The 25570-nt window shown below is 45.4% G+C and overlaps 1 protein-coding gene across 1 annotated transcript in view; it reads left to right on the top strand.

The window, feature by feature from the left end:
• The window catches only part of cux2b (cut-like homeobox 2b), a 94743-nt gene extending 69284 nt beyond the window's left edge, over window positions 1-25459 (top strand). The window contains exons 5-22 of the mRNA XM_084360732.1: window positions 7057-7197; window positions 7457-7616; window positions 8148-8227; window positions 8827-8893; window positions 11866-11914; window positions 12630-12713; window positions 13626-13817; window positions 13931-13989; window positions 14101-14149; window positions 14360-14459; window positions 14760-15389; window positions 16706-16807; window positions 16995-17833; window positions 20062-20227; window positions 20337-20642; window positions 20726-20914; window positions 21018-21294; window positions 21424-25459. Of these exons, the coding sequence (XP_084216858.1) occupies window positions 7057-7197; window positions 7457-7616; window positions 8148-8227; window positions 8827-8893; window positions 11866-11914; window positions 12630-12713; window positions 13626-13817; window positions 13931-13989; window positions 14101-14149; window positions 14360-14459; window positions 14760-15389; window positions 16706-16807; window positions 16995-17833; window positions 20062-20227; window positions 20337-20642; window positions 20726-20914; window positions 21018-21294; window positions 21424-22237 (4304 nt within the window). The 3' untranslated portion in view covers window positions 22238-25459. The remainder of the gene's footprint in view (window positions 1-7056; window positions 7198-7456; window positions 7617-8147; window positions 8228-8826; window positions 8894-11865; window positions 11915-12629; window positions 12714-13625; window positions 13818-13930; window positions 13990-14100; window positions 14150-14359; window positions 14460-14759; window positions 15390-16705; window positions 16808-16994; window positions 17834-20061; window positions 20228-20336; window positions 20643-20725; window positions 20915-21017; window positions 21295-21423) is intronic.
• Window positions 25460-25570: the final 111 nt, after the last annotated feature.

Below are 25570 nucleotides of genomic sequence, written 5' to 3'. Positions count from 1 at the left end.
TAACAACGCTAGCTTTTCTGTTTGTCTGTTTGTCTTTGGTCTTACTGAAGCTGCTCTGTGTGGTCTTAACTTAACTTTTACTCTGTGGGGGCCAGGGGGGCCCCAAGAGCCAATTGTTGCCCCCAGGTCCCATCTGTCAGGTTGATCCGCCCCTGCAGTGTCTCTGAAACACACAGAGCGAAAAGAAAATCAACCCTCCATCCAACTCAAGTTTAGACCCACCTCACTGTGTGTGATGTCGACTCAACGCAGCACAGAGCACTTCTCTGCACGGGCGGTCCGCCGGCACGACCTTTCTAATCAGCGATGTACGTCATGCAAGTTGTGACGGATTGGCAAGCTATGATTGGTCAGGGTCCAACTCGTAGTCTGCCTCTTTCAGCCAAGTCACAGCTACAATTTATGACTTAATGATTTGCCTAATCTGAGACGGAAAGGCAAAATTATAGCGTTGACTGATCGCGACATTAGCTGCCTCCTCTGCCAGATATCCCCCCTCGTCTCAGGCTGCAGCCAAACAGAAGTCAGACCACAGAGAGAATTTTCCGTGTCGGGCCCTTGCAGTATCTGCCATCTGTGTGGAGGGCCTACAGTATCCTAGTGCCTGTTTGTCACTGTACATCTTGCTGCTGGTGTCCAAGGTCACAACTCCCCTCCTCTCTCCTGCCCACCCCTCGCTAGAATGGATGGCTCCAGGTACACCGGAGGACAGTCATTTGGCTGTGGCCCCACTTCATTTCTCTCTGCCCCTCAAACACAACAGTGAGCTTCCCCACCATTCCCCCAACAAATGCTACAGCTCATGTATTTTTAATCTTTTGACAGATGCAATTATTCTTTACACGCCGTGCTCGTTAATCTTAATGCAGTTATTACTATTCATTGCAGGACTTTTTTTTTTTTTTCTCCCCCCTCCTATTATTTCATTTGAAAGTGCCTCTCTCTCTCTCTCGATGTGTGTGTGCGTGTGTGCTCATTTGTGTGCCCGACACTGAGGCCTTCAGTCCAATCAGAGCGGGCCAACAGCAGAGTTAATGAATGCAAGAGGCGAACGAGGAAAAAGGAGGGGGGGAGGTGTACGCCGGCAGCAGCAGCTCAATATGTGACCTGTTGTATCTGGCTATCATTAACATCTGGTCACATATCAGTTATCCACTTTGCCGTGCCCGCTATTGAATACAAATAACATATCCGTTACATTTGTGTGATTCCAGCGTGGTAATGTTACGCCCTGTTAATGCAAACTAATGCTCCGGTTCAATGGCAACTAGCATGCAACAGTAAACTCAGAACAGAAATAACTTCTTGATGCAAGTGATTGAAGTGATTTCTTTCCTCCCTCCTCTCGCCTTTTATGAGGCCCCTAAGCCGAGATGTCAATCCACTGGAGTGTTTCATTAGCGTTCTATATTTTGATTTGCCTGTGACATCTCCCCATGCAGTGCACTGTAACTCCTACCCAGTCTGGGCTTGAAAGAGGCCTGTTAACAGTGTTTCCCTAACAATGTTTATATCACCTCCGCACGGTTTTGATCAGTGCAGATAAACACGTCCTGATCACTGAATCGCTGAAAAACAGTGGCAGCTTTTGCCCAGAATTCATCGGTTTTCCCAGAGATGCACCTAACTTCCCCTCTCTTCTTCTTCTTCTTCTTCTTCTTCTTCTTCTTCTGCCTCCTCTCCTCCTCGCCGCGTCTCGCTCTGCTCCCCTCTCCTGGAGTGTGTGAGTGGCGTTTGAACGTCGGCGTTTGTTGCCACCTCTGTGAGAGCAGCGAGGCCCTGTCGCCAGGGGCGTAGCCCTGAGACTGACGCTCCAGGTGTTTGCTCTTCCTTGCCTCCTCTCAGTACACACACTCATCCCTCAGGATCCACCCCGCTCCCTCTCTCCTTTAGAACACAGCTCCTTTTATCTGAGCGGGGAGCTCACCGAGAGTTTGTGAAGATTCTGATCTGAATACACCCCTCTAAGTGTGTGTGTGTGCTACCCGGCCTACGGCATGTCTGAGCTGCATGTGTGTGTGTGTGTGTGTGTGTGTGTGTGTGTGTGTGTGTGTGCGTCTCTATGCATATGTGTGTGCACGCTGGTGGATATGTTATGGCAACAGTGCTTGCTAGTGGTGACCACGGGTATTGCGGAGCAGGGCACAGGCAGCTTTTTTTTTTTTTCTTTATGTCACATGGAAGTTGCACGTCTGTCTGTGATATGAGATGGTTATAAGTGCCTTACATATTCACATCAGATGTTTCCCCGAGCTATGAGATTATCAGAACAGAGCGCGCTGACCTTAGTCATTCAGAGCCATTCAGATGCATAAAGAATAGTTGTCCTTCTTCAACCCCTTCATATACATAAGCAAAGCAGCAGCCAGAGAGGCCTGCGAGGCACAGCGAGGCCGGCTTTATTGTAATTTTGCAGCTGAGTACCTACAGTCAGGATGAGAGCAGAAGAAGAAGGAGTGCCGCGCGCGTTTGTGGCGGTCCGTCGGAAAATAACGACGTATAAAAAGCTGATGGAAAATGAAAGCTCTCTGGGCGGGACGAGATTATGCACAAGTGATTAATAAGAGCAGTAATAAACAAAGGCCCAGGAGATGTTTGAGGTGCTTAATAATGCATTATGTTCATAAAAGAGCTGGGCCTCTCCAACTGATCCCCGCGGAGTAGGAGACCCCAGAGGGACCGGGAGGAGAGTGTGCTCTTAAAAGACGGCAACTGTGCGCGAGTGTGTGTAGGAATGTCTGTATTTGTGAGCGTGTGTGTCCCTGAGAGCAGAGAAAGACGTAACGGTGGGATTCAAAAAATGTAAAGGCAATAGAGCGGCGTGTTTGATGAGGTTAATTAATTGTGATTTGTGTTGCATGTCTCGTAAAGAGGAACGTGAAGTAGGTTGTGTTATTTTTCATGTAATTTTCGAGTGAAGTTCGGTTTGCATGTCACCGGCACTTCTCTTTTTCTCCGCAGTATCTCGTGTTAATTTGAAATGCTATCTAGCTCCGGCTTCGGCGCTTTGTTCCGAGCCTTTAAAATGTGTTGGTATTGATGTCATTCCTTCTCCGTCCTTCAGTCTGTCAGACAAAGACATGGAGCGGCAATGAAAAAAGAACAGGTTAAGAAGTTTCTCTTTCAGCTTTGTTTTGTTCACGCACAAAAGCCTGCCGCTTCCCACAATCATTTTTTTCATTCCACCTATCTCTTTATTTTAGTATTTTCTCACTCCTCCTGCCACATCAAGGTAAAGCGAGGCTTCGGTTTGCTATCTGAATATCAAATGCTCGTTGGTTTTTAAAATGCACCACAAACACAAAAGTCATGTTTGTGAATTTGTTGCAAACAGTTTGTGTTTTTTCTTTCTTTGCAATCGAAACTAATCCTTGACAGGCAGAAGAAAAGAGGCAGCAATTTATGCTACATACCTTATATCACTTATCATCCTCTGTGAAGGTGAAAGTAAAGACTAAAGTGTTCTCTCAACCTACTTTTGGTTCTTGACAACAATATTACAGCAGTGTTACTGTTTGTTGCAGCAGCGGCAGAGCGTGTTTATGGACCTTGAAGTCCACTCAGAGGGAAAAAAAACAAGACTGTTTTGAATGAAAAGAAAAAACCTTGGAGCACAGCCTTGTAAATTAATTTGTTCGTGTTGTATGATGGGAACACAGCTGGCCTCATTAACATGCGCACAACAAATAATTATAGCGTTTTTTTTTCTCTCTTCAGCCAGCCAATGCTTGGCTAATGGGCTTGCTGGGTTAATTATGTCAGAGCGTAATTACACAGGGCCCAGGGAGACATAATGGTGCACCCTGCTGCGCCCACACCGCCTAATGATGGTGTATCGCTGACAGGGCCAAGACGGACCGCCCCGACACACCTGCTTGTCTTGGCGCACACCACCCCGGTCCACCCCCACCCACCTAGACACACACATCCTGAACCTGTGCACCGTCCTCCCCTCGGTGCCACCTGCAGTCCGCTCAGCCGTCCAGCTTCTGACAAGCTTTGGCTCCTGGACTGAAGACTCACCCTACACGCAGTGACTGCCTCCCGCTTTCAGATGTGCAATAGCACAGAAACATCAACGCAGTGACCACAAGGAAGCAGCTACAGGGTGGCAGCCTCATTATGGCTCAGCCAAGGTGATGAAACTCGATATCAATGCGGCCGAGAATGAGCGAAAAACAATTTAAAAGTCACGCTAACATTTGTTGGCTAGTAGCAAATCAGGGTTTATCACATGTTGGTCTTACTTTTGTGGCTTTGTGACTAATAACTCAGTAATTTCCTCACACACACATGCAGCTTCATTTTCACTGCATTTTTCTTCATACGGTTGCCTTACAGACCTTAATCAGTCTATATAAACATTGCTGCCATGACCTATTAATACACACTTCTTACAGAACACGATATTGACACCAAGTGGATGCAGGAAATTGAAAAGGGAATGTGACCCTCAACACAAAACGTGTAATATTACAGCTAACATCGGAAAATATTCTTTAGCAAACACTGAAATGATCTTTTAACCCATCAAAACAAACCCTCTGAGTATGGATAACCTCAACTAATGTCAGTCACTCTGTGATGTACATCAACAAACCAACCCTATTTATTTATTTCTGCATACTGTACACTCATTTATAAATCTGTGGGAACGCAGCAACATCACTTAATACAGGTCAGACGCAGCACAAGCAGGGAGACGATCAGACAGGTTTTACATACGTCTCATAAGGACATTACGACTTCATCAAGGACACAACAAACAGAGAAAACAAAGGCGAACAGTAGATTTACTCTCTAAACCTTCATACTCTTTTATTATATGTTTGCATTTGTGTTTTTTATGTGTCGTATAAGCTGCTGGATGTTTCCTCAGGATCAATAAAGTATCTAGCTATCTATCTAAATGAATCTGTTATAAATCTGTTTGCTCGTTCAATCACGCCTGTGAAAGTTTGTGTTTCTCCCCGTATGACTCTGCTCCCCTGTGCTTCCTGCAGAGCTGGACCTGCGTTCACCGAGGAAAATGATGTATTCAATGTCGTCTGATTTATTAGTTGAAATGAGCTGCTGTTGCCCGATCAGTTATTATAGCAGACGTGCAATCATCTACGATTAAGATAAGGTGCGAATTAAAAACTGAGCTGTTTATTCTGCCGTGAGACGGATGTGACTCACCTGATGTACATAACGCCACGTCAGCCGTGTCGGGGGGTTAGTGTTGAGTTTCCTCTTCCGTTCCCGGTTTGATTTCGCAGGATTTACCATCAGAGCTGCTCTCAAAAGAAAAGAAGCTTCTTATTAGCTGCGTCAATTAGCAGGTCTATTTTCCAAAGTTATCAGCAGTCTTTCTGGACTCTCCTCCAGTAACCGCAGATCCCGGGCCCTCAGAGACGATCCCTGCTGCTCTACTTTGACGGGGGGGTTAATTTTGTATACAGACTTAAGTTATATCCCTTCACTTTAAATTTGACTTGACTTTACTCCCCTGCCACTGATTGATAATCCTGGATTGTCCATGTGTGAGAGATCCCTTACTATAATCTCTGTCCTTTGATCATTAAAAGTTGAAAGGATATATGGGAAAGAGGCTGATAAAGTGATTTCTGTGACAGTGGGTCGATGGAATAGCAGTGCTTTAAGTCATCCTGTTTGTCTTAGAAGAGCGCTGCTCTTAATAGTGATGTCCCTTGTGACTGATGCAATATCTCCACAGTTGGTGTAACAATGAATGCAGACAATGTTTGACTGTAAACGGTGCTGGGAAAAATAGCTCAATCAATTAAATGGCCCAAAATGTTTGTCTGATGAAAATGCAGATATGGCGAGCTGCAACCTATGGCCACGGATTTCAACAAAATTGCACGTCGCGGGAAGTTTTTCGGCCGTGTGATGAGCGTTTTTTTTATTTTTCGTGGCCTGCCGGCTCAGAGTTTGCATTCTCTCTGTGGCATCTGGCAAAGTTTAAACGTCTGTGGCTCCAACTTCTTATGAAAAGTCACTTCAGTCAGTGCCCATACTGAAGAAGGGATCCAATTGGGTTCCACACAGAAGTCTAAGATGAGTGGATGAAAGCTGTGGGAGAAAAGTTTGTGCAGCAAAGCAGCGATTTTCCTCCTCTTTTAGAGTTTTGAAGGGCTGCGGTGTGTATCTCTGTGTGTGTGTGTGTGTCTGTGTGTGTGGGTGCGTGCGTGTGCGTGTGTGCGCGTGGCTCCACATCTTGCCTCCCCCCTTGTCAAGGAGCTCCCCTGAGCTTCCCTCTCTGTGCTTTGGCACTAGAAGTCACCTCCTTTGGTGTTCGGCAGGCAGGTACACAACAGGAGCAGCTCTCTCTCTCTGAGCTGTTGAACTTTTCGGGAGGGGAAGAAAGGGAAGGGGAAGATTAAAAACAGCCCTGTGATGTGGAGTGCCGAGCTGCCTCCTGAGAATTCCTGGCATAATAATTTAAATGATCAAATGATACAGAGGAGACTTGTTAGCTGAGAAACAGCCTCCTAGTTGGCCCCATGGGCCCGGTGCTGCCGCGCATGCATTGCAAAACAGCTCCTCTGTTGTGCTAAAGAATCCCGCTTTTTTTTTTTTTCCTCTTTTTTTTTTTTACCCCCTTTTCAGGAGCCGACTTTTTCTACACTTTGCCTAGGTGTATACTCGGAGACTTAATACTCCGTCACATATTCATGGTAATCTTTTTTGTCTTTCTCTGTCATTCATGTGCACGTGAGAAGACTCATTAGATTTGATTTCTGAACATGTGAAGGGGTCGGAACGGCGCTTGTGTCATTAGGTCCAGCCTGCGAAGACATTTTTCAAAGGCGTCTGAGTGGGGGGAAAGTCTAAGAGTCACTCTTTAGAAAGAAGTCTCGGTGGAATAGTCTGCGTCTGTTGAAACTGCGATGCAGAAAACTCTGTAATGTGCCGTACAGGCAGCGCGCACAGTAAAACAGCTATTTTGCTTTTTTTGAAAAGTGTATGGATATCATGTGAATCTGAAGGAGCTCTTTCTACAGAGATTTGCTCACGTCTGTTTTTTTTTCTGTTTTTTTTTCTTCACAGATCCGGCTCCCGTGCTGGAGGCCTCGCACACCCTGGAGGGAAGGCTGCAGCAGCTTCAGAGTTCGGCCCCAGACAGCGAGGCCCTGGTACGAGAGATCAGCGGGCACTGGAAGAAACACCTGGAGTGCCTTGAAAAGACAGGTCAGGACACATCAGGGAGCAAACCCACTTGAATGCAAAGTTTCTTTTAATGCAGTGCTGCAGAAGAGGCTGCCTCTGTACAGGTCGGAAAGTGCTGTGCATGTTGATTTTAATGTGCCAGGTCTTAGAAAAGGCTGTGAATCCACCTAAATATGTGGAGAAATGTAAAAAAAATAGTCACCTTTCATACGTACCTGTTCATAATGGATAACTCAGCCGACGATGGAGATCTCATACCAGCCTTTTCTCTCCCACACAGAGCACTCGGACAACGGTCCAGCCGTCTCAGGGGCAGCAGCGACAGAGGAGGCCCGAGAATCCAGCTCACCAGCCTCCCTGATGACCCCCAACAGCACACCGGCTCCTGGGGCCCCGGGCTCCCCACAGGAGAACCACCAGGACCAAGCTGAGGGCCACGGGTAAGAACCAGCGAACCACTCCCTGCCTCCATTAGACTTGAGGTTTATATCGCCTGCGTTCAAAGAGACAAATGAACCCTCTTAACTGCCCGCGACACCCGATTCCTCCAGCACAGGCCGCTGCTTACATTTACTTAAGTAATTATTTTAGCTTTCTGGCATTTTAATGCTCATTAAGGCAACATTATTCAACTTTAATGATATAAAAGGAGATTAGAGGGTCATTTGTCTTCTGTCTGTGACCCTGTACAATAAAAGCCTAAACGCCCCAGTTAAGCCCGTCCTGGGGACATTCTGGGCTGTAGCGAGCCGTCGAGGAACAACAGCGAAAAGGTTTTTCATCAAAGAAACCGAAGCATGAATCAAACGAGGCTCCGAACATGCACCGAGATAACGACGAACATCTGCTTCTTTCACACTTTAGTTTAGGTTGTTAAGTGAATTAAGACATTTTTTTCTATCAGTGTATAAAGTTTCATACAGCAGATTTTAAATGTGTTGATATAGTGAGTGTTTTCTTTTTTCTCACAGGGAGGAGGAGGAGAGCGCCGACGCTGGCTTGGCTGGCAGACTCTCAGAGGCCGAGGAGAAGATCAAGGTTCTGCATTCATGTAAGTGGTTTAAACGCTGGCACGTACTGTAGCTGTTACATTTAATTTCGACCTATTAAAGAGCCAATGCATGTATAATTGCTGTATGGTGCCCCCTGCTGAAACACAGACGCCCGGCTGCTGCTTTGTTGACATATCTCTCAGTTAAAAGTAGCACACTTCAGTTTTTCTACCAAAACGTGTTTGATATCGTTCCTACACTGAACTAAAGCTGAGCTGTACTGTGAATATGTAAAATATATTAATGTGTTTTTATTGCCAAATAAAAATCAGTGATGCAGCTTTAAAGGTGCAGTCTGCAGCTTTTTAATCTTTTTTTTAATGCCTAAACAAATTAAATAATCAAACTCTTTTTTTGTTTTCATGACTGAATAAACAAACTGATCTTAAAGGACATCACATACTGTTTTAGTTTGTTTACATGTGGCGGACCCTGCCACTCCTCTGAGAACAGCTTGCTCATTCACTTATGGGAAAAAAAAGATATTTCTGGCCTCGTTAATATTGTAATTATTTAAATTCTGGCTTTGAATTTCTACATAATGCCCCTTTAAGGTGACAGTTCATGTGTCTCACTCCCCATGTCTGCCTCTCACCAGCCTTGAACACTGCACAGACCGAGCTGCTGGACCTGCGGTGTAAATACAACCAGGAGATGACCAACAAGTAAGAGTCCGCCTCGTGTTTAGTGTTATCTCCTGACAGGACTGCATATTACCCCTGGTGGTTACAACCTCTGTGGCCTCCTCCCTGGTGCTCATGGTATCACTGAAGGACGGAGGTCGCTCTTCTTTCTTTTACCTACATAAACTCATGTCCAGTGTGCAGCTGAGGAATGCCATTGTAAAGGCAGGGAGTGAGAGTGACTCAGCCACTAATGCAGGTCGATGAGAGAGGTCTGTGTTTGCCTTCGCTGGCAGCTGGGCCTTGACAGCCCTCAAGAAGAATTGCTCCATTTAAAGATTGCTTCAGAAAACACTCTACCTTGTCCTGGTCTTTGAGCGCAATGTATCCACCGCACGCCTGAAATGAATCTGAGCTTGTATGAAGGATGTCGATAGACATTCAAAGTAAACACTCCTTTGTTTGGGTTGTGCTCCAGAGCACAGTCAGCCGCTGCTAATGGATTTTCTCCCAGGCTTAATCCATGGCACAATTGAACTGATGTTTCTAGACCCACTGCCATCCATTTTGTTGGATCGGACACATTTTCAGTTTGGCCTTACCTTTTCGTGTGCAGCCGCAGTGTGAAAGACCATCTCTGTTATGCGGTTTGTCATATAGTGTGTGTGTGTGTGTTGTCCTGGTCACATTCCTCCCAGCTGATGGTACCACCGGCGACCCACAGCTGCAGTCCTCCCTCCCTGACCCTGAGCTCCCTGAACACCAGGCTGGCCTCTATTACTCTCACTGACTGTTTCCTCAATGTTGATAAGAAAGACTATTTGTCTGCTTCGGCTTGAGTAGCTGAGCAGGTAATCAATACAAAACATTTTCCGTACTGCACAAGTTCATTAAACGTGGAGCTGACACCTGTTAGTGTTTGCTGTCAGCGGGGCGCCATCTGTCCCGGCCTTATTGATAGGCCCGGGTCGTGGCCGAGACCCTCTGAAACCAGAAAACCACCACACAACACTGAAAAGGTTTTGGTTTGAGACCGTCAAGAGCATCCGACTGATTCCTCCTCTGTTGCTTTTGTCACAGTGATTCTCTTGGATCACTAATGTTTCAGGTAATTATGCCGCCTGATGCGAGACAATGGGAGCAGTTTAAGAGCAAACATGAAAAAGAAAATGAAGGTTCGGCCGGATGTAGTTTGTTTAATGTGGATTAAAAAAAGTCTAATATGTCCTTTGAACAAATCTTTTTCTTTTGGTTTAAAAAAAGGACTGCTGCGTCCCGGAAAACTTGAGAAAAAACCTATGCGCTCATTTAAATCAATCACAGCATCCTCGTTAATTCATCCCTATCTACCTTTTGAAAATCAGGTCCCATGTGTGCAAAAATGAAACTGTTGGACTTCAAACAAACCTCATGAATAATCCCGGCGAGCTTCTGTTTAAATTAGACTACTGTGATTGTTAGATGTATGGAGGCGAGTTGGAGTTCGGTCTCAGAAGAGTTCTGAGGATATGGATCATACAGGACCGTGCGTCCACCGTCCAGAGACGACACTGAGGTTGTGTCATCGCTTATTTGGGATTTTTAATAACCTGCAGAGGAGTTTATTTCCTACCTTCACACTTTTCAAACAGATTATGATATTTTTTTGGATTAAATATGTCTGGTATTGTTGGGTATAGCAGTGTTATTATTTGGACGTTACTGTTTGCAGAATCCTGGCCACAGTTCTGCAAGTATGGTGCTGAAACGCCACCAGAAGAGCAGCGACACACAGTTTATCACACCTAGCTAAAAATACTGTCGCCTTACACAACAGTCCAACAATAAATCCTGTACTTACGAAGATCAGAACGTTCAGGTTTTGTTCCAACTAAGAGAGGTGTTGAACCAACTGTGCGGTCAGTTTGGAGGATTCAGTTGAACTGTTCTGTGTTTTACAGAGAGGTTTGTCTCATATGTTGACTCTGCTCTCATTGATGGAGCGCCTGAGATTACAGTATGGTTTGTCTGTTTAATGAGTATAAACTTGTCATAAGGATTGTTGTCTGTATTGGTCTTATTTCGGGCTTACAAGACACTATTATCTTTAAAAAGAAAGAAACAGAGCAGAAGCATATAGACTGCAAATGGTTTTAAGTCTGCCAACTTCAAGGGCCAGAGGAGGATTCCTGTTCTCAGCTGTGCAACTAAATATCGGAGTAGCATTTGAAGAATACTTACTTTAATACCAGTAAATGTACCGTACTCGTACTTGAGTGCAGATAGTAGTAAGAAATAAGTTGCCTATTTATTTCACTGGCCAGATCAAGATGTTTAAACACACGTGGTGCTCATACCACTTCTGTCCACAGGGGTCGCTAGAATCAACAAACAATGAGTCTCTTGTAGCTTTAATGTTGCAACTTTACATTAAACAGCTGCTTTAAAAAGGTTTATAAAGCATTTAATTGTTTGTTAACAGAGAAATGACTATTTACTAAGTTGAATTAACTATTAATTTGCCCTTTTTTAATGATGGCTGTAATAAAGTGTTAATCCCAGGTGGATAGGGGAACCTAGCAGCAGAGAGTCATGCTTTATTTTTTAACAGGATTATATAATTAAAGGTGCAATATGTAAGAACTGGACACCTGTCAAATTCATCCTCAATATAAATGGGGGCAGCAAATCACTAGAGTAACTGCTAACTGTTGCTACTGTTAGCTGTGCAGCTAGCGGTTCGGACTGGGAGATCAGGGGAGTGTTGATGTTTATTGTGCTGATGGCTGAGGCTAGCTGTTAGCATGCTAACTTCTGCAGCACAATAACACATCGAAATATCAAAACTGCTGTTTCTTCACATTCTGCTGATGATTGTTGAGTGTTTTCATCAAATCATTTTACATATCGCTACCTTAGTAATAACAATAGGTATTGTTTTTTTTAAACATCTGTCTGTTTATTAAAGCGTGGGAGTGTCTCCTCAGTAACCGTCCGTCCTTCTGTCTCTCTGTCCGTGTGTGTTTGTGTCCCAGGGCAGAGGAGGTTGACGCCATCATGGCGAGTCTTGAGAAGGCAAACCAGGTGAGTACAGTCTTCCTCTGCACTCCTCTGATTGAGATGCTCCTTCGTTAAGGTAATCACTCCTGTAATCAAGCCTTGGCTTTAATTAGACTCCCTCCGTCCTGTGCCCCCCCCATCCCCACCGCCCCTCGCCTCCTTCCTCCCACTTCCACCTCCCCTCCCCTGAGTGTGTGTGATTAGCGAGTGTAAACCTGAGCCCCCGTCGGTGGGCGCGCTACGGCAGCACGGCTCCACTCAGCAGAGAACGGGAGACTGCCGAGCGCGACTGATGCCGGAGTGGCGAAACGCTGGGGTTCTTAGTTATCTCGCTGCCTTGATTGCTTCCTATCCTGGTGATACCTCTTTTTCTTCTGCTGCTTTCTTCTCCCCTCTGCCTCCCTCTCTCTCGTGCTCTTTTTCCTCACTCTGCTGCTTTCTGCCAGCAGCTCCTAGATAAATGTTCTCAAAATGAATCATTAATTAGCAGGCCGGGTGTGACAGAGCAGGTAAACAGTTTGGGGAATAAAGTGGGCTGACTAAACAGCCCCCTCAGCAGAATAAACGTGGCTGCACTCGTCTGCTCGGGCCCCGGCTCAGGTTTTTTGCACGCTGCTCTTAAAATTTCAGAGCCTCTTTTTTGATTTATGTGGAGCTCTCACCTTGATCATCCCATTAGCCAGTTGATGTGGCGGCTGTATGAAAACTTTTAACGCTGTGATGCCGTGTCTGTGTGCAGAGAGCTGAAAAGGCCCAGAGGGAAGTGGAGAGGCTAAAGGAGCAGCTAGCCAGTGGCACAGCCGGGAACTGTCCTGCAGCAGAGGTGAGAATAACGTGTCTCAATCTGGGCCTGGGTTTTTGATTTTAGCCCACATCTATTATCAGTGTTGGGAGGTACTTTGGTACCATTTTGACATACTTGTACTTGATGACTTCCATCATTTACTACTAGTTACTAGTTACAAAAGCTCCCTGATGATCAGCTACAACGTTAAAACTCTGCTTACATGTAAAAGTATCACTGACAACAATAAGATAATTACATTTATAATAATAAAACATTGAATATTGATTCCTAAATTACTTTCGCTTACTCGTTTAATACTGATGCGTCTGTATGAGCTGCCTGCATGTCACCTGGTCGGAAACCCAGATAATTAAAGCTGTTTCTTGCTGAGGATGAATTGAAGGGTCACAGGATAGAAGTCGCTCTGTAGTCTGGTCGTGGTGGTGCACATTATTTTAAAAATCTACATTTATTCTTCGACTGAAACTTTAAGTTTATTTGACGGTGACTTGTGTGGACACAAATGCAAAAAAAAGGAAATAAAGTAAATCACAGCAGCAAAAAAATTTAATAAATGTAAGAAGATTTATTCCTTTTAAGACATTATATTTTCAAAGTGTAATTACAGTCTTTTTTAATTAAAGCGAGGACAAACAAATATAAAAACAGACATCATCGTGACCTTGATCGCTTGTCAAACATATTATGTGGTCTTAAAACATAATCACGTAAGTATCTCTTCTTTAAAATAATTACAAAATCAGTGTCGAGAGCTGCAAAACGACCTCTTATCGTCAAAAGTCAAATTCTCTGACTTTCCTACCGTCTGAGTAATACTGCCTCTTCAGAGGTTGTGATTCACAGGCTGGTCTCTGACATTTCCTCCTCTCCTCGCTCCTCTTCATCCCCCTCACACCTCTCTGTCACGTCTCCCTCTCGCCCTGTCAGGAGAAGAACGAGAAGGGCGAGGTGCTGCCCTCCCAGCTGGAGGCCGCCTTGCTGGCTAAAGACCGCGAAATCCTCCGGCTCCTCGAAAACATCCAGCGGCTGCAGTTCACGCTACAGGAAGTCCAGGAGACGTCGGCCAATCAGATCCTAGAGCTGGAACGCCAGCTGGCCTATAAGACGGAAGCTATCGAGGTGAGCGGTTCGGAAACGTGACCGACGCCTTCGTCGGTCCTCGGTGGCTCCGTAAACTAATGAGACTTTTATTAACGGGAAATAAAACTGCTGCTCTGCTTTTTCCATTTCAGAGATTAGAAGCTAAACTGCAATCCCAGATGGACTATGAAGAGATTAAAACTGAACTCAGGTGATTATTTTTATAGTAGACTGAACGTGCGACTCATTCATAATAATGTGAATTTAAAACCCACAAAAAAAAGAAACTGACCTCCTTTTGCGTGTTTGTTTGTGACTGTAGCATCCTAAAGGTCATGAAGCTGGCTTCTGCAAATGGCAGCTCGTCCCAGGTATGTACGCCGCTGCACCATCTTACTGTTCGCTCGGCAAACTAGACCTTTCGCTTCCCTCCTAATGTTCCCCCTCGGTGTCAGGGAAGAAAAACTACAGCAGTGCCATTGAATGCTCCACTGATTGTCATCCATTATAAGGATATCTACAGCCAGAGTAATTGATTAATCGAAAATTAACAGCTTTTGTGTGTTTGTGTGTGTATATAGGAGTCTGCCAAGGCTGCAGAGGCTCTTCTGCTGGATAAAGAGGCCTTTCTTCCATCTCACAAATACCTGATGGAGAAGGCCCGCATTTTGCACAGCATCGGTAAAATACATTTTCTTTCTTATAAAAGCCCCTTTTTGAATAGAAACTGAAGCTTTTAACAAGAAGCTGCAAGTGTTGTCATCTTCTTAAAAAACTCCCCGCAGTTCACTGATTGCTTGGTGCTCATTGGTCAGGCTCAATCAATTGTGGAGTCGATGTTTGTCAGACTTAAATCTCTTTGCATAAATTGAGCCTGAAAGATGTAGTCTGGGTTTGCAAAGGCTGGAAAGAAAAGGAGTTAATAACAGTCGGTAGGTTTGATTACATCTGTACCAAAGCTGATGTGTTTTGTGTCATCAGATGATGACCAGCCTGAGGATGCAAGCAGGGAAACAGGCAGGCCATCCGGCTCCCACTCGTCCTCCTCTCAGGTGGATGTCCGAACGTCCCCCAGTCCCGGCCCCCCCACCCTGGACGGCTCGTCCTCCAGCCACGATCTACCGCGTCCCTTCTCCGTGTCGCCGTGCTCCGGGGACAGACTGTCAGGAGACCACATCCTGCACAAGCAGCTCCTCTCCCCACACTTTAAAAAGGAGGGCCTCATGGCTTTTCCCACCGCCCTCTATGCAGCCAAAGTCGCCCTCATGTCAGCCACCCAAGGGTCCGCGGGGCCGGTCAGCGTCGACGCCGGCTTGCCCAGCGACCAATCAGAAAGCGGGAGCTCGACCGCGGGAGACGACGACCACCTGGACACGGCGGAGATCGCCTTCCAGGTGAAGGAGCAGCTGCTGAAGCATAACATCGGCCAGCGCGTGTTTGGCCACTATGTGCTGGGCCTGTCTCAGGGCTCGGTCAGTGAGATCCTGGCAAGACCCAAACCCTGGAGGAAGCTGACTGTGAAAGGCAAAGAACCTTTCATTAAGATGAAGCAGTTCCTGTCTGATGAACAGAACATCCTGGCACTGAGGACCATCCAGGTCCGCCAGAGAGGTGAGTGGAAAACAAAATGAAAAAACCTCTTTTTGTATTTGTAGTTTTGGACACTTTCAGCATCGTGACAACAGAGAGGGACAGATGAAGTAGGATGAGAAGTCACATCATTAACCATATTTTCACATTTAACAATATGTATTATTATTATTGTCAAGAAATCCATTAAAAGACTGAAAGCTTGGTTCACCAGCTACAAGATGAGTTATTGTCATTATTATAATCTTTAGTGATACATGCAGATTTAATTTAAGGTAGGTAACATTAGCTAGCTGGCTAACTACATGTTCTCTTATAGTATGTGCATTGCAGAGGTTGGATGAGGAGTTTTTAAAAGCAGACTGTGTTTTTCCGGAGGCACATCGAGCACCTGTACCTGTTGTCTTTTTTTAGAGTTTGGTGTAAAATATGCGGCTTGTTGTGGCCGGGGATTTTCACCGGTGGTTGCCACTCGTTCTGGGTTTTTGCTCAGTCATTATCACATCGTGTTCGAGACACAGGTGGTGCTTCTTTCTCCTTCCAGGCATCTGGCAGCTTAGCATCTGCAGCAGAGGTGGTCCTCGAACGCTCTGCCGCCCCAACACTCGATCCACGCATTGAGAGCAGACTAGTTGTAATGATGGTTTAATGGCAAAGGTAGCAAAGAAAAAAGTAGATTACTGGCTCAGAAATATACCGGGGCGAAGAGTAGAAACAGTTTTCACCAGTGGGAATGAATGTACCTGGTTTTTGGTCATTTCATTGGATTTGTTGACAGTACTTGTGCGTAGTACAGTGGTCATTAAGAACAGTAACTTTATTTTGTTATAGTCACTTAAACCCCTAAGTGTGGATGTAAAAGTTAAGCAGGTGACCAAACCCACTGAAATAAGAACTAGATTGTTGAATAAGTTCATCTGAGAGTGTTTAAGGGATTTCTGCGTGTGTGAAGCTGCGATGTACCCGGTGCCCTTTTTTTTAGAGCAGATGTAATCACGGCGTCTTGTTTTGGTGGCTTAGCTTTTGGACCTGTGTGCGTTTAAAACCTTCTAATCTACTTGGACCTCATCCTTGACTTCTTCGCCGGCTTCCTCTGCCATGTTTGTAGTGTTACTTTTAAACTTTGTTTTCTCCCTAGATTCTCAGCTTTTTGAAAGTTGAGCTTCCCGTATACTGCAACCTCAGACAGCACGCGCTCAAAGGCAGCCATTGATCTACCAGTCAAAAGCAAAGCCTTGGAACTGCTCTCTGATCAACCATCCCACTCACCCCCTCCTCCCTCCCCTCCTCTCTCCTCTCCTCTCCTCTCTATCTCTTTCTGTTACCCTCTGTGGCAGGGAGCATCACTCCGCGCATCCGAACTCCTGAAACTGGGTCAGACGACGCCATTAGGAATATCCTGGAGCAGGCCAAGAAGGAGATCCAGTCCCAGAGGGGAGGTGAGGATGGAGCTTGCGAGTCATAAGTCATAGTTAAAAGCCGTATTGATTGATTTTTTTTTTGTCTTTATCGTTGACGATGATGTTCACTGTTGTTTTTTTATGAAATTCAATCATAATTTTATTGCCTCTAAATTGGAAAGTGGATCTGAGGATGAGTCAGCATGTGGATCTTTTTCTTCTTTAGGTGACGGCAAGTCGTCTCTGAACAGCTCATCGGGCAGGAGCAGCAACGGGCCGGGCAGCAGCTCTGATGACACCATAAAGAGCATCCTAGAACAGGCCAGGAGGGAGATGGAGGCCCAGCAACACGCCCTGATTGAGATGGAGGTCTGCGGGAGGTCTCAGTCAGTCAGCTCAGGGGTGCAGGTAGAGCGCCTGGGGCCCCCGGAGCGCTCCCGGGCTCTGCCGTTACCCATCTCTATCAAACAGGAGGAAGGAGGCTGCGTTACAGTCTGCATGGCCAACTCAATCAGCAGCCCCCAGACGCCCCTCAGTGTCCTCTCCCCGGCCGCCTTCGTCCAGAATATCATCCGCAAAGTCAAATCAGAGATCGGCGAGGCGGGCACCTACTTCGACCAGCACTGGTCTCAGGAGCGAGGCTCGATGGTGCTCGGCGTCGGAGGAAGCTCTCGGCCCTTCAATTCAGTCTCTCCCTCGTTGTCGTCCTCCTCGTCCGGGCCCTCCGCCTTGCCCCGGCCCTGGCCCCGTCTGGAGAACGGAGAGGGTCTCCCAAACAGCGAGGAGGCGTCGGCCGCCGAGGACGAGCTGGGGCTGGGTCGCCCGGTGGAGGTGAAAGTGGAGTCGGACACGTCGGTAAGCGGAGAGTCGCCTGGTCCCGGTCCAGGAAGGCTTTCCTACTATCCAGCTTACATCCCCCGAGCCCTCAAGCCCACCGTCCCGCCGCTGACTCCAGAGCAGTATGAGATGTACATGTACCGCGAGGTGGACACCCTCGAGCTGACCAGGCAGGTGAAGGAGAAGCTGGCAAAGAACGGCATCTGTCAGAGGATCTTTGGTGAAAAGGTCAGATGTTGCTCTTAAAAAAAACATGCATGCTGCAAAACAACTGCCTGCTGACACACAACACAGAGCCGTGATGAAGTATTTGCCCTCTTGCTGTCGTCCTGTGTATTGCACATTTGTCACACTGGATGTTTTCAGATATTCACATTACATGTAATATTGACCAAGGTAACCAGACTGAACACAGAAACTCATTTCTAATTGTAATCTAAGGAACTAAGTCATCCAACAATCAAATCATCCATGAGAAAAAGTAATTGCCGCCTTTTTAAATGAAATAACAGGCTGCAGCACTTCAGCAGCAATAACCTCAGCCCACCGCTTCTCCTAATTTGATATCAGTATTTGACTTCGCTGTGGAAGAATTGTACTCTTTGTGCAGAAAGACACAATTGAAGTGCTTCAGTCGAGGTGTTCATGAGAGGATGTTGTCAAGGCCCCTCTGCAACTTTAATTTGTGTTTTTTCACCCCTCGGATCTGCTTTTGTGATTTGGATTTTGATTTGTGGCACAACACAGCTCACGGACGGGTGGCTCGACTCTTCTCTTTCAGAAAATTTGGCACTGAGTTTATCCTTTTACCTTAATTATAAAAGGTCCTGAGTCTCCCCGCACTGTTTTTGCTCCTGACCGTTGCATCAGCTATGGGTCTGCTTAGATATCCCAGCCCTGTAGAAAACTGTCACTTGTCTGAAAACTTCTGCTTTTTACTCGTCTCTTCGAAGAACATTATCCTGAAAGCCTTCAGGTGCTTTTCTACGAATGAATGACTGAAAAGAGAGCAGTGGTTTCCGCTTTGCTACCCTCCCTTGAATCCCATCCTGAGCTGAGAGGTCTGAATTTTTCTTTGGATGTCCTGCTGTGATCTTTTCGTGACTTCCTGGATGAGCTGTGGCTGAGGCTGGCCGCGAGTTTCCCCTCGTCCGGCTGCACTCTCCGTGTAGTTCAGCTCTCTACTGTGGTTCGGCGGCTTTGTAAGCTTTTCCAGACAGATAGATTTCAACAGGGTCATCTCTTCTGGAATTTCCTGTGTGGCACAGTGTGGTTTCTGTCTGTGCAGAAACCATCATCTGAATCTGGTTGAATAACAAGGCGCGAATACTTTATTTAACTGGGTGACATCAGCGTTTGTGGACAAGTTTGTCCCTTAAAAGAAAAAAGTTGTATCCTGTGGTCGAATTCGATATTTTATCTGCAAATCTGAAACCATTCGCTCTGACAAACAGTGGAATCGAGGAAGTCAGGAAGAAAAGAAGAAAGACATTTGTATTTACAGCACTGTGTTTTATATATATGTTTTTTTTCCTGTAATGAGCTGCTGTCAGTGTTGTTAGTTCAGCCGCGGAAAATGTGCCTTTATTTCCAGAAAGACCCTCTGGGTGTTTTCCTAGGCACCTTTGTCATTTGTCACAGTTCATCCTCTGTGGAGTAGATAACACATTGAGGTTTTCATGGTGCTTGTTTTTTCACATTTTGATGATATTAAGAGTTCAAGTCTTGATTCTCCACAAACTGTGGCTGTTGTAAAATATTCTTCAGTTGAGCTTAGGCTGAAGACCGTGCAGCAATTTTTATACCAACCAATTTCTCAGGCTGATTTAAGTGTGTGTTGAGTTCATAAATTTAAAAAACAGCAAAGAAAGAAGAATATAACATTGTTTAAAAAATGTTTCCTCTTGCCTTGTGACCACACATATTCCTCTTAGTGCATTAATTCATGATCAATGATACAAAACGCTCTGTGGCTGTTAAAAAAATGACGGATACGTTGAAAACAACATTTTTCATGCAGCTCTAAGTGAAGCGATGACACAAAGATTTATGATGCATTGCTTCCCTCTAGTGGTAGTTTGCTGACAGTGTATCACTCAGGCTGTGTGACGAGAGGAAACAGATTGTTTGTAATGATCATTTGGAAAAATCAATGATTACTTATGCATCAGTATTACAGTATTGTTACAGATAGCAGTAGGAGTCACAGTATATAAGCCTGTACTGTATTGGTTGTACATGTCCTCCATGTGGACTTTCACATCTGTCACACAGCTCACAGTTTCTCCACAGCAACTGTCTTTGAATATATTCTAAATCTTAATAAATTCCTGTTTAATTTTATTATTTATTATACTTTATTCTTATTTTTCTGTGTTATATTTGTGGAGCAAATGCAGAGACACGTTCTCCGGCTAATAAAACATCTTCTTGTGATTGTGACCCTGATGGGACAGGTGCTGGGGCTTTCTCAGGGCAGCGTGAGCGACATGCTGTCTCGGCCCAAACCCTGGAGCAAGCTAACCCAGAAAGGCAGGGAGCCCTTCATCCGTATGCAGTTGTGGTTACTGGACCAGCTAGGCCAGAGCCTCAGCCAGCACCCGAACCAGGGCCACGCTCAGGGTGAGACTGCAGTTTGCACACACTGACATCAACGAGAATCTGACCAGCTAGAATCGAACTTGTGTTGCATGACTGCAGGTTTATTGTGTTTTTTCTTTTTTTTTTTCAGAAAAAAGCCCAGTGACGGCCCAGTCCTCGCCCTCCCCGCCTTCTAGCCCAGTTGAGAGCCACCCGAGTCCGCTGGTTGAGCCTGTCAGCCTCTCCCTGGAGAGCAGCAAGGAGAACCAGCAGCCTGAGGGCCTCGGCCTCGGGCTGCCCCCCCATCCAGACGGAGGCAAATCCACTCCCAGCCTCATGGCTCTGAATCAGCCCACAACCCCGCTGGGTATACAGGAGCTGGTGGCCATGTCTCCGGAGCTAGACACCTACGCCATCACCAAGAAGGTCAAGGAGGTGCTGACAGACAACAACTTAGGTGAGTCAGAGATCACAACGTGGGGTTAAGCTGATGAATGCAGACACAAGTCCTTCATGCGCTTTGTATTTTTTCTCCCACAGGCCAGCGTCTTTTCGGGGAGACCATCCTGGGTCTGACTCAAGGCTCGGTGTCTGACCTGCTCTCCAGGCCCAAACCGTGGCACAAACTCAGCCTGAAAGGCAGGGAGCCATTCGTCCGCATGCAGCTGTGGCTCAACGATCCTCACAATGTTGACAAGCTGAGGGCCATGAAGAAGATGGAGAAGAAAGGTGGGGACTGGGATTGGTTACTGTAATATTTTTAGGTACAAGTCTGATCATTTGTTGGTGTTCTGTAATCTCCTCATGCTTGGTATCGCTGTCTTCTCTCCAGCCTATCTGAAAAGGCGGTACGGGCTTCTGAGCACCGGCTCGGACAGCGACTCACCCAGCACTCGCTCTGAGTGTGTGAGTCCGGCCTTGGCCTCGCTGGACCTGTGCCCCTACAGCCAGGTGAAGAAGCCTCGGGTGGTGCTGGGAGCTGAGGAGAAAGAATCCCTGAGGAAGGCCTACCTCATGGAGCCCTACCCCTCGCAGAACACCATCGAGATACTGGCCTCACAGCTCAAGCTCAAAACCAACACTGTCATCAACTGGTTCCACAACTACAGGCCAGTCCAATGACTTTGTGAACTTTTCTGAAGGCTGCTTTTGTTGGCGTCAGCTGCAACTGAATATCTGCAGTGTGTATTGAGTGTTTGCCCTCATGTGACCGTCTAACAGTCGTGTTTGTGTTGCAGGTCCAGGATGCGACGGGAGGTGCTGATGGAGGGCCTGCCAGACAATGACACAGATGCTGAGCACCACAGCTACTCCCCCTCTGCGACGCGGAGCCCCCACTCTGACGGAGAGGAGAGGAGGCTGCAGCAGCCCTCAGGACACATCCACTCCAGCATCCCTCTAAGCGCCAACACAGCACTGCCTCATGTCAAACAAGAGGCAATGGACAGGGAAGACGAGGGGGAGGAGGGAAGGGAGGGCTCCGTGAAACAGTCAAAAGTTCAGTGTTTTTCCACAGCAGTACAGTTCCCGCTGTTGAAAAGCGAACACGAGGACTCCGTCACTGGCTGCCGCGAGCCCCACTCAGCCGGCCAGAGCCTGAGGCAGGAAGAGGGGATGAGCAGCCAGGCTCAGGGGCTCTACCACGTCGCGGTCTCCATAGACGGCCCCCAGAGAACCAACCAGTCCAGGCACGAGGGGGAAGACTCCGGAAAGTCACCCGTCGACCCGGTCAGCTTCAAGGCTTCATCAGAGCCCTGCCGCAGCAGCCTGGAGGTCTCCCTCAACTCCCCCTCCGCCGCATCCTCACCCGGCCTCATGATGTCAGTCTCCCCCGTCCCCTCCTCCTCCGCTCCCATATCGCCCTCGCTGCCAAACCCGCCCTCGACGAGCACCAATCACAGCCTGGACCCTAACCCGCTTCCTCCCTTCCAAAGCCCCAAACTCAACAGAAGCACTCAGAGACGCAATGAGAAAATGGCCAACCTCAATAACATCATCCACAGGTTAGAAAGAGCAGCCAATCGAGAAGAAACACTGGAATGGGAGTTTTAAGTCCACTTGTACCTGTATCTAGCCCTGATGACCCTCGCGGCACATAGGAGAGTCTCAAATAGAAGCTTCCTAAAGACTTGGAGTGGAGCCTGGCTCCTGAAGGCCTGTCCTCTCAGACTGATAACTCATAGGAAACATACGGCTGAATGCCCTACAAGAACTTAAAGAGTTGAAAAAAATTTATAATTGTGTATTTGTTTTTTGTTTTTTGTTTTTTTCTTTTTGTTTTTTTTGATAATGCATACTACTTTTAAATATATGTGACAGCACTAGCTGTTGTTTTACTTATTGGACTCGACATGAAGACTTTTGCAGCTATGGTGTCATAAAATGTACACTGAAGTTCTGTAGATTGCCACTGGGTGAGATTAAAAAAAAGACCCCTGTCTTAAGCCATTAAAAGCACTATAACTATTTGAAAAGAGACATTGACCAAATTTGCTACTTTTTGAATAGCAATTTTTCAGATTTTGTCTGTAAGACTGGACAGTTTAAGTCAAGTAACATGAAATCCTATTACTGACTGAGGGATAGTCCTTTAAGACTCTAAATATTCAACATCTTGTATGTACTTAGTTTCTTGGTGATATGTTTTGAAATATTTGTAACTCACACGTATAAAATGTGGTTGTACATGTTGTAGAATTGTCTGCAATAGCCTTCTCTAAACCTGATGTAGCATGGTACTCACCTGACCCTGTTATCCTCCTGTAGTTAGTCACCTGTGATTATACTTGAGCGAAAACAAGAGAAAAAAAAAAAGCTGAAAACCCTGCAAAAAATAAGAAAAAAGGAAACGTTAAAACCTAACGAGTAGAGTAATTTTAGTGTTTGGTTTTTCTTCTTTTTGTTTTGAATAATCCTTGAGGTTTACAGTTTAGGGCCCTTGTGCTTTTTGGTAGTAAGTGAAACATTCACTTCACATGAGCACAGTTTACATGATTTCTTTCAGACTTACCTCTCTGACCCTCTAAGGCACTGGTTCTCAGACCGTAACAGGCCAAGACACAGGACACCTGGTTTACCTCAGATTATGTTGATGCACATCATGCTACGACCATGCGTTTCATTCTTATACATAAAACACGACCCACACTTATTTGAATCGACGGAGGGGAAAGTACTCTGTATCATGCCTCAGACGTGCAGAGAAGCAACTTTAAAAACGATCAAAATCCGACTTTTACAAAAAAAAAAAACAATATGCTGCTGTACGAGGAGAAGGAAAGCTAATAATTCCTTGTATGTGTGTGTCATGATCCTCCTCACAGGTAACACCTGACTCGGTGCACTTTTCTCAAAAATGGGTCTTTTACTGTAGCTAGAATAATGTGTACTTGATTAAACGCTTCAACCTCTAAGCACCGAGATGTTTAAGCCGGGGCAGTTTGACGTGAAGAGATTGCCGTGAGTGGCGCAGCGCAGCGCTGTGATTCGACGTCTCCCTCGGGGGGGGCTCGAGCTCTCAGTATGTATGTGAGAGCATGATACAGTCTTTGACCTCTCATCAACATGAAAAACATCCAATCTGTAAGTACACTATACTCAAGGACACAAAAGGTTACAGGTATCCCCTCATATTATCTTTGACCACTTGTGTATTGTGTCTGTAGAAGTTTTCTTTGTCATGCTTGCAAGATGTTCTTTATGTATTTTGCCTCTATTTTATACTCAGAACAGTTAACTAGATATTCAATACCTCGTGTATGAACTACTTACAGCACTTAGATTTTGATAATTGTGAGGACTCAAGAAAATTTCAAATATCAACATTATCCTAACTTAGTGTCCACAAGTCTTTGCCTTTACTGTATTGTTGAAGTTGGTAGTAAACACTTGCACATGTCTACATAGTTCAGAGGACTTGGATTGTATTATGTAGAGATATATATTACACAATTACTAAAAAAAAAAAATAATATCTTACATTCTTGGAACAAAATGTGCTGATTATATTGAAATAGAGTGTACAGATTTAATAAACCAAACCCATTCAAGCCAGTTCTGGTCTGGCAAGCTTGCCCACGTTTTAGACCTTCTCTCAGGGTAGTCTTGCTTTTTAAAGCTTTACTGAAACAGTTGCTCTCATCAGTGGCGGTGACTACGATAAACATTGTGTGGCGTAGAGAATGACTCCGTTATATATTAAAATGGACCCCGTGGAAGTTGTGCGTGTACATGGAGAAATGCAACTTTCACAGAAAAGCAGTGGTTTGTTGGAGAGCTGTTTTGTAATTCATTACACGGACGTGTCAAAGTACAGTGTCGATTGGAAACTACCAGGATGAAGCTAATGGGTTGCATTTTTTGAGATCAGTAGACTTTGCTCTCTAAAATACTGTTTTTTGTTTTCTCTCTTGGAGCCACAGAAGATTTTTCTCTGGTTATCGTACCACCATTTTTTGTGCATAATATACTGTATGATTAGAAGTGGCATTTCTTATGTGGAAAATTTCATCGTCTTTCATGGTAACATGGACATATGGCTGAAAAAGAAATGTATTTACCCAGACCATTATCTCTTCATGTAAAGCCCATCTTTCCATTGTTTTGCATGCGAAATCCATTCTTGAACACATGGGACAAGGGATAGGCTGTGTTTTTGTGTTGTCGTTCTTGCACTGGGACATTGAATCAGCACTTATTGCATTAGTGAAGTCCATGCATGGTGCAGCTGACAGATTCGGCTCTCTCACAAAGTCATCTTGAATCCAGTAAAATCAGAACCCGACAATGAACCCGTAAACATGACTTCCAGGTAAATATTTAAATTATTTTGTGCCATATCATATGCCTCATGCATTATCCTCACAGGAGTAATGCCTTGCGGTGGAGCGTGATTTTAAGAGGGGTGTAGGGTTATTTGTGACCTAATTCAGAAAAAAAAGCTAAGCTTTTTTCGTGACAAGAGCCCTACACATTAGATAGTTTTATTTTATAATTGACATTTGTCACTAAATAATGAGGTAATTGGTCGGCAAAAAATTTGAATGCTTGCGCTCTCAGACAACTCTGACACTGAGGGTTTGTCAAGAAAGAAATGTTTCATTTAACAAGTCAGCTGTGAGCCAATAAAGAGAAGTGTCCTGCAGGCTTAAAATTACTGTCTAACGCCTCACATGTCAGGCTAATAAATGTTAAAGACTGGACAAAGGTATACCGAGCGTCTTGGAAATTGAATTTGCATATGTAAGCCATCATTCAATACATAATTGTTTAAGATCCTGCTGTGTTGTGTTGTTATTTCTTCACATTTCAACACAAATCAACGCAAACATACACAACAGATCCAATAAAACCTCATTATAACGTGTTTACTGTATGAATCTACAC

Source organism: Pagrus pagrus, assembly GCF_965226575.1.
Source record: "Pagrus pagrus genome assembly, chromosome: 8".
NCBI classification, from domain to species: Eukaryota; Metazoa; Chordata; class Actinopteri; order Spariformes; family Sparidae; genus Pagrus; species Pagrus pagrus.
The sequence above is the reverse complement of the archived record's forward strand: the minus strand, read 5'-3'. Positions and strand labels throughout refer to the sequence as shown.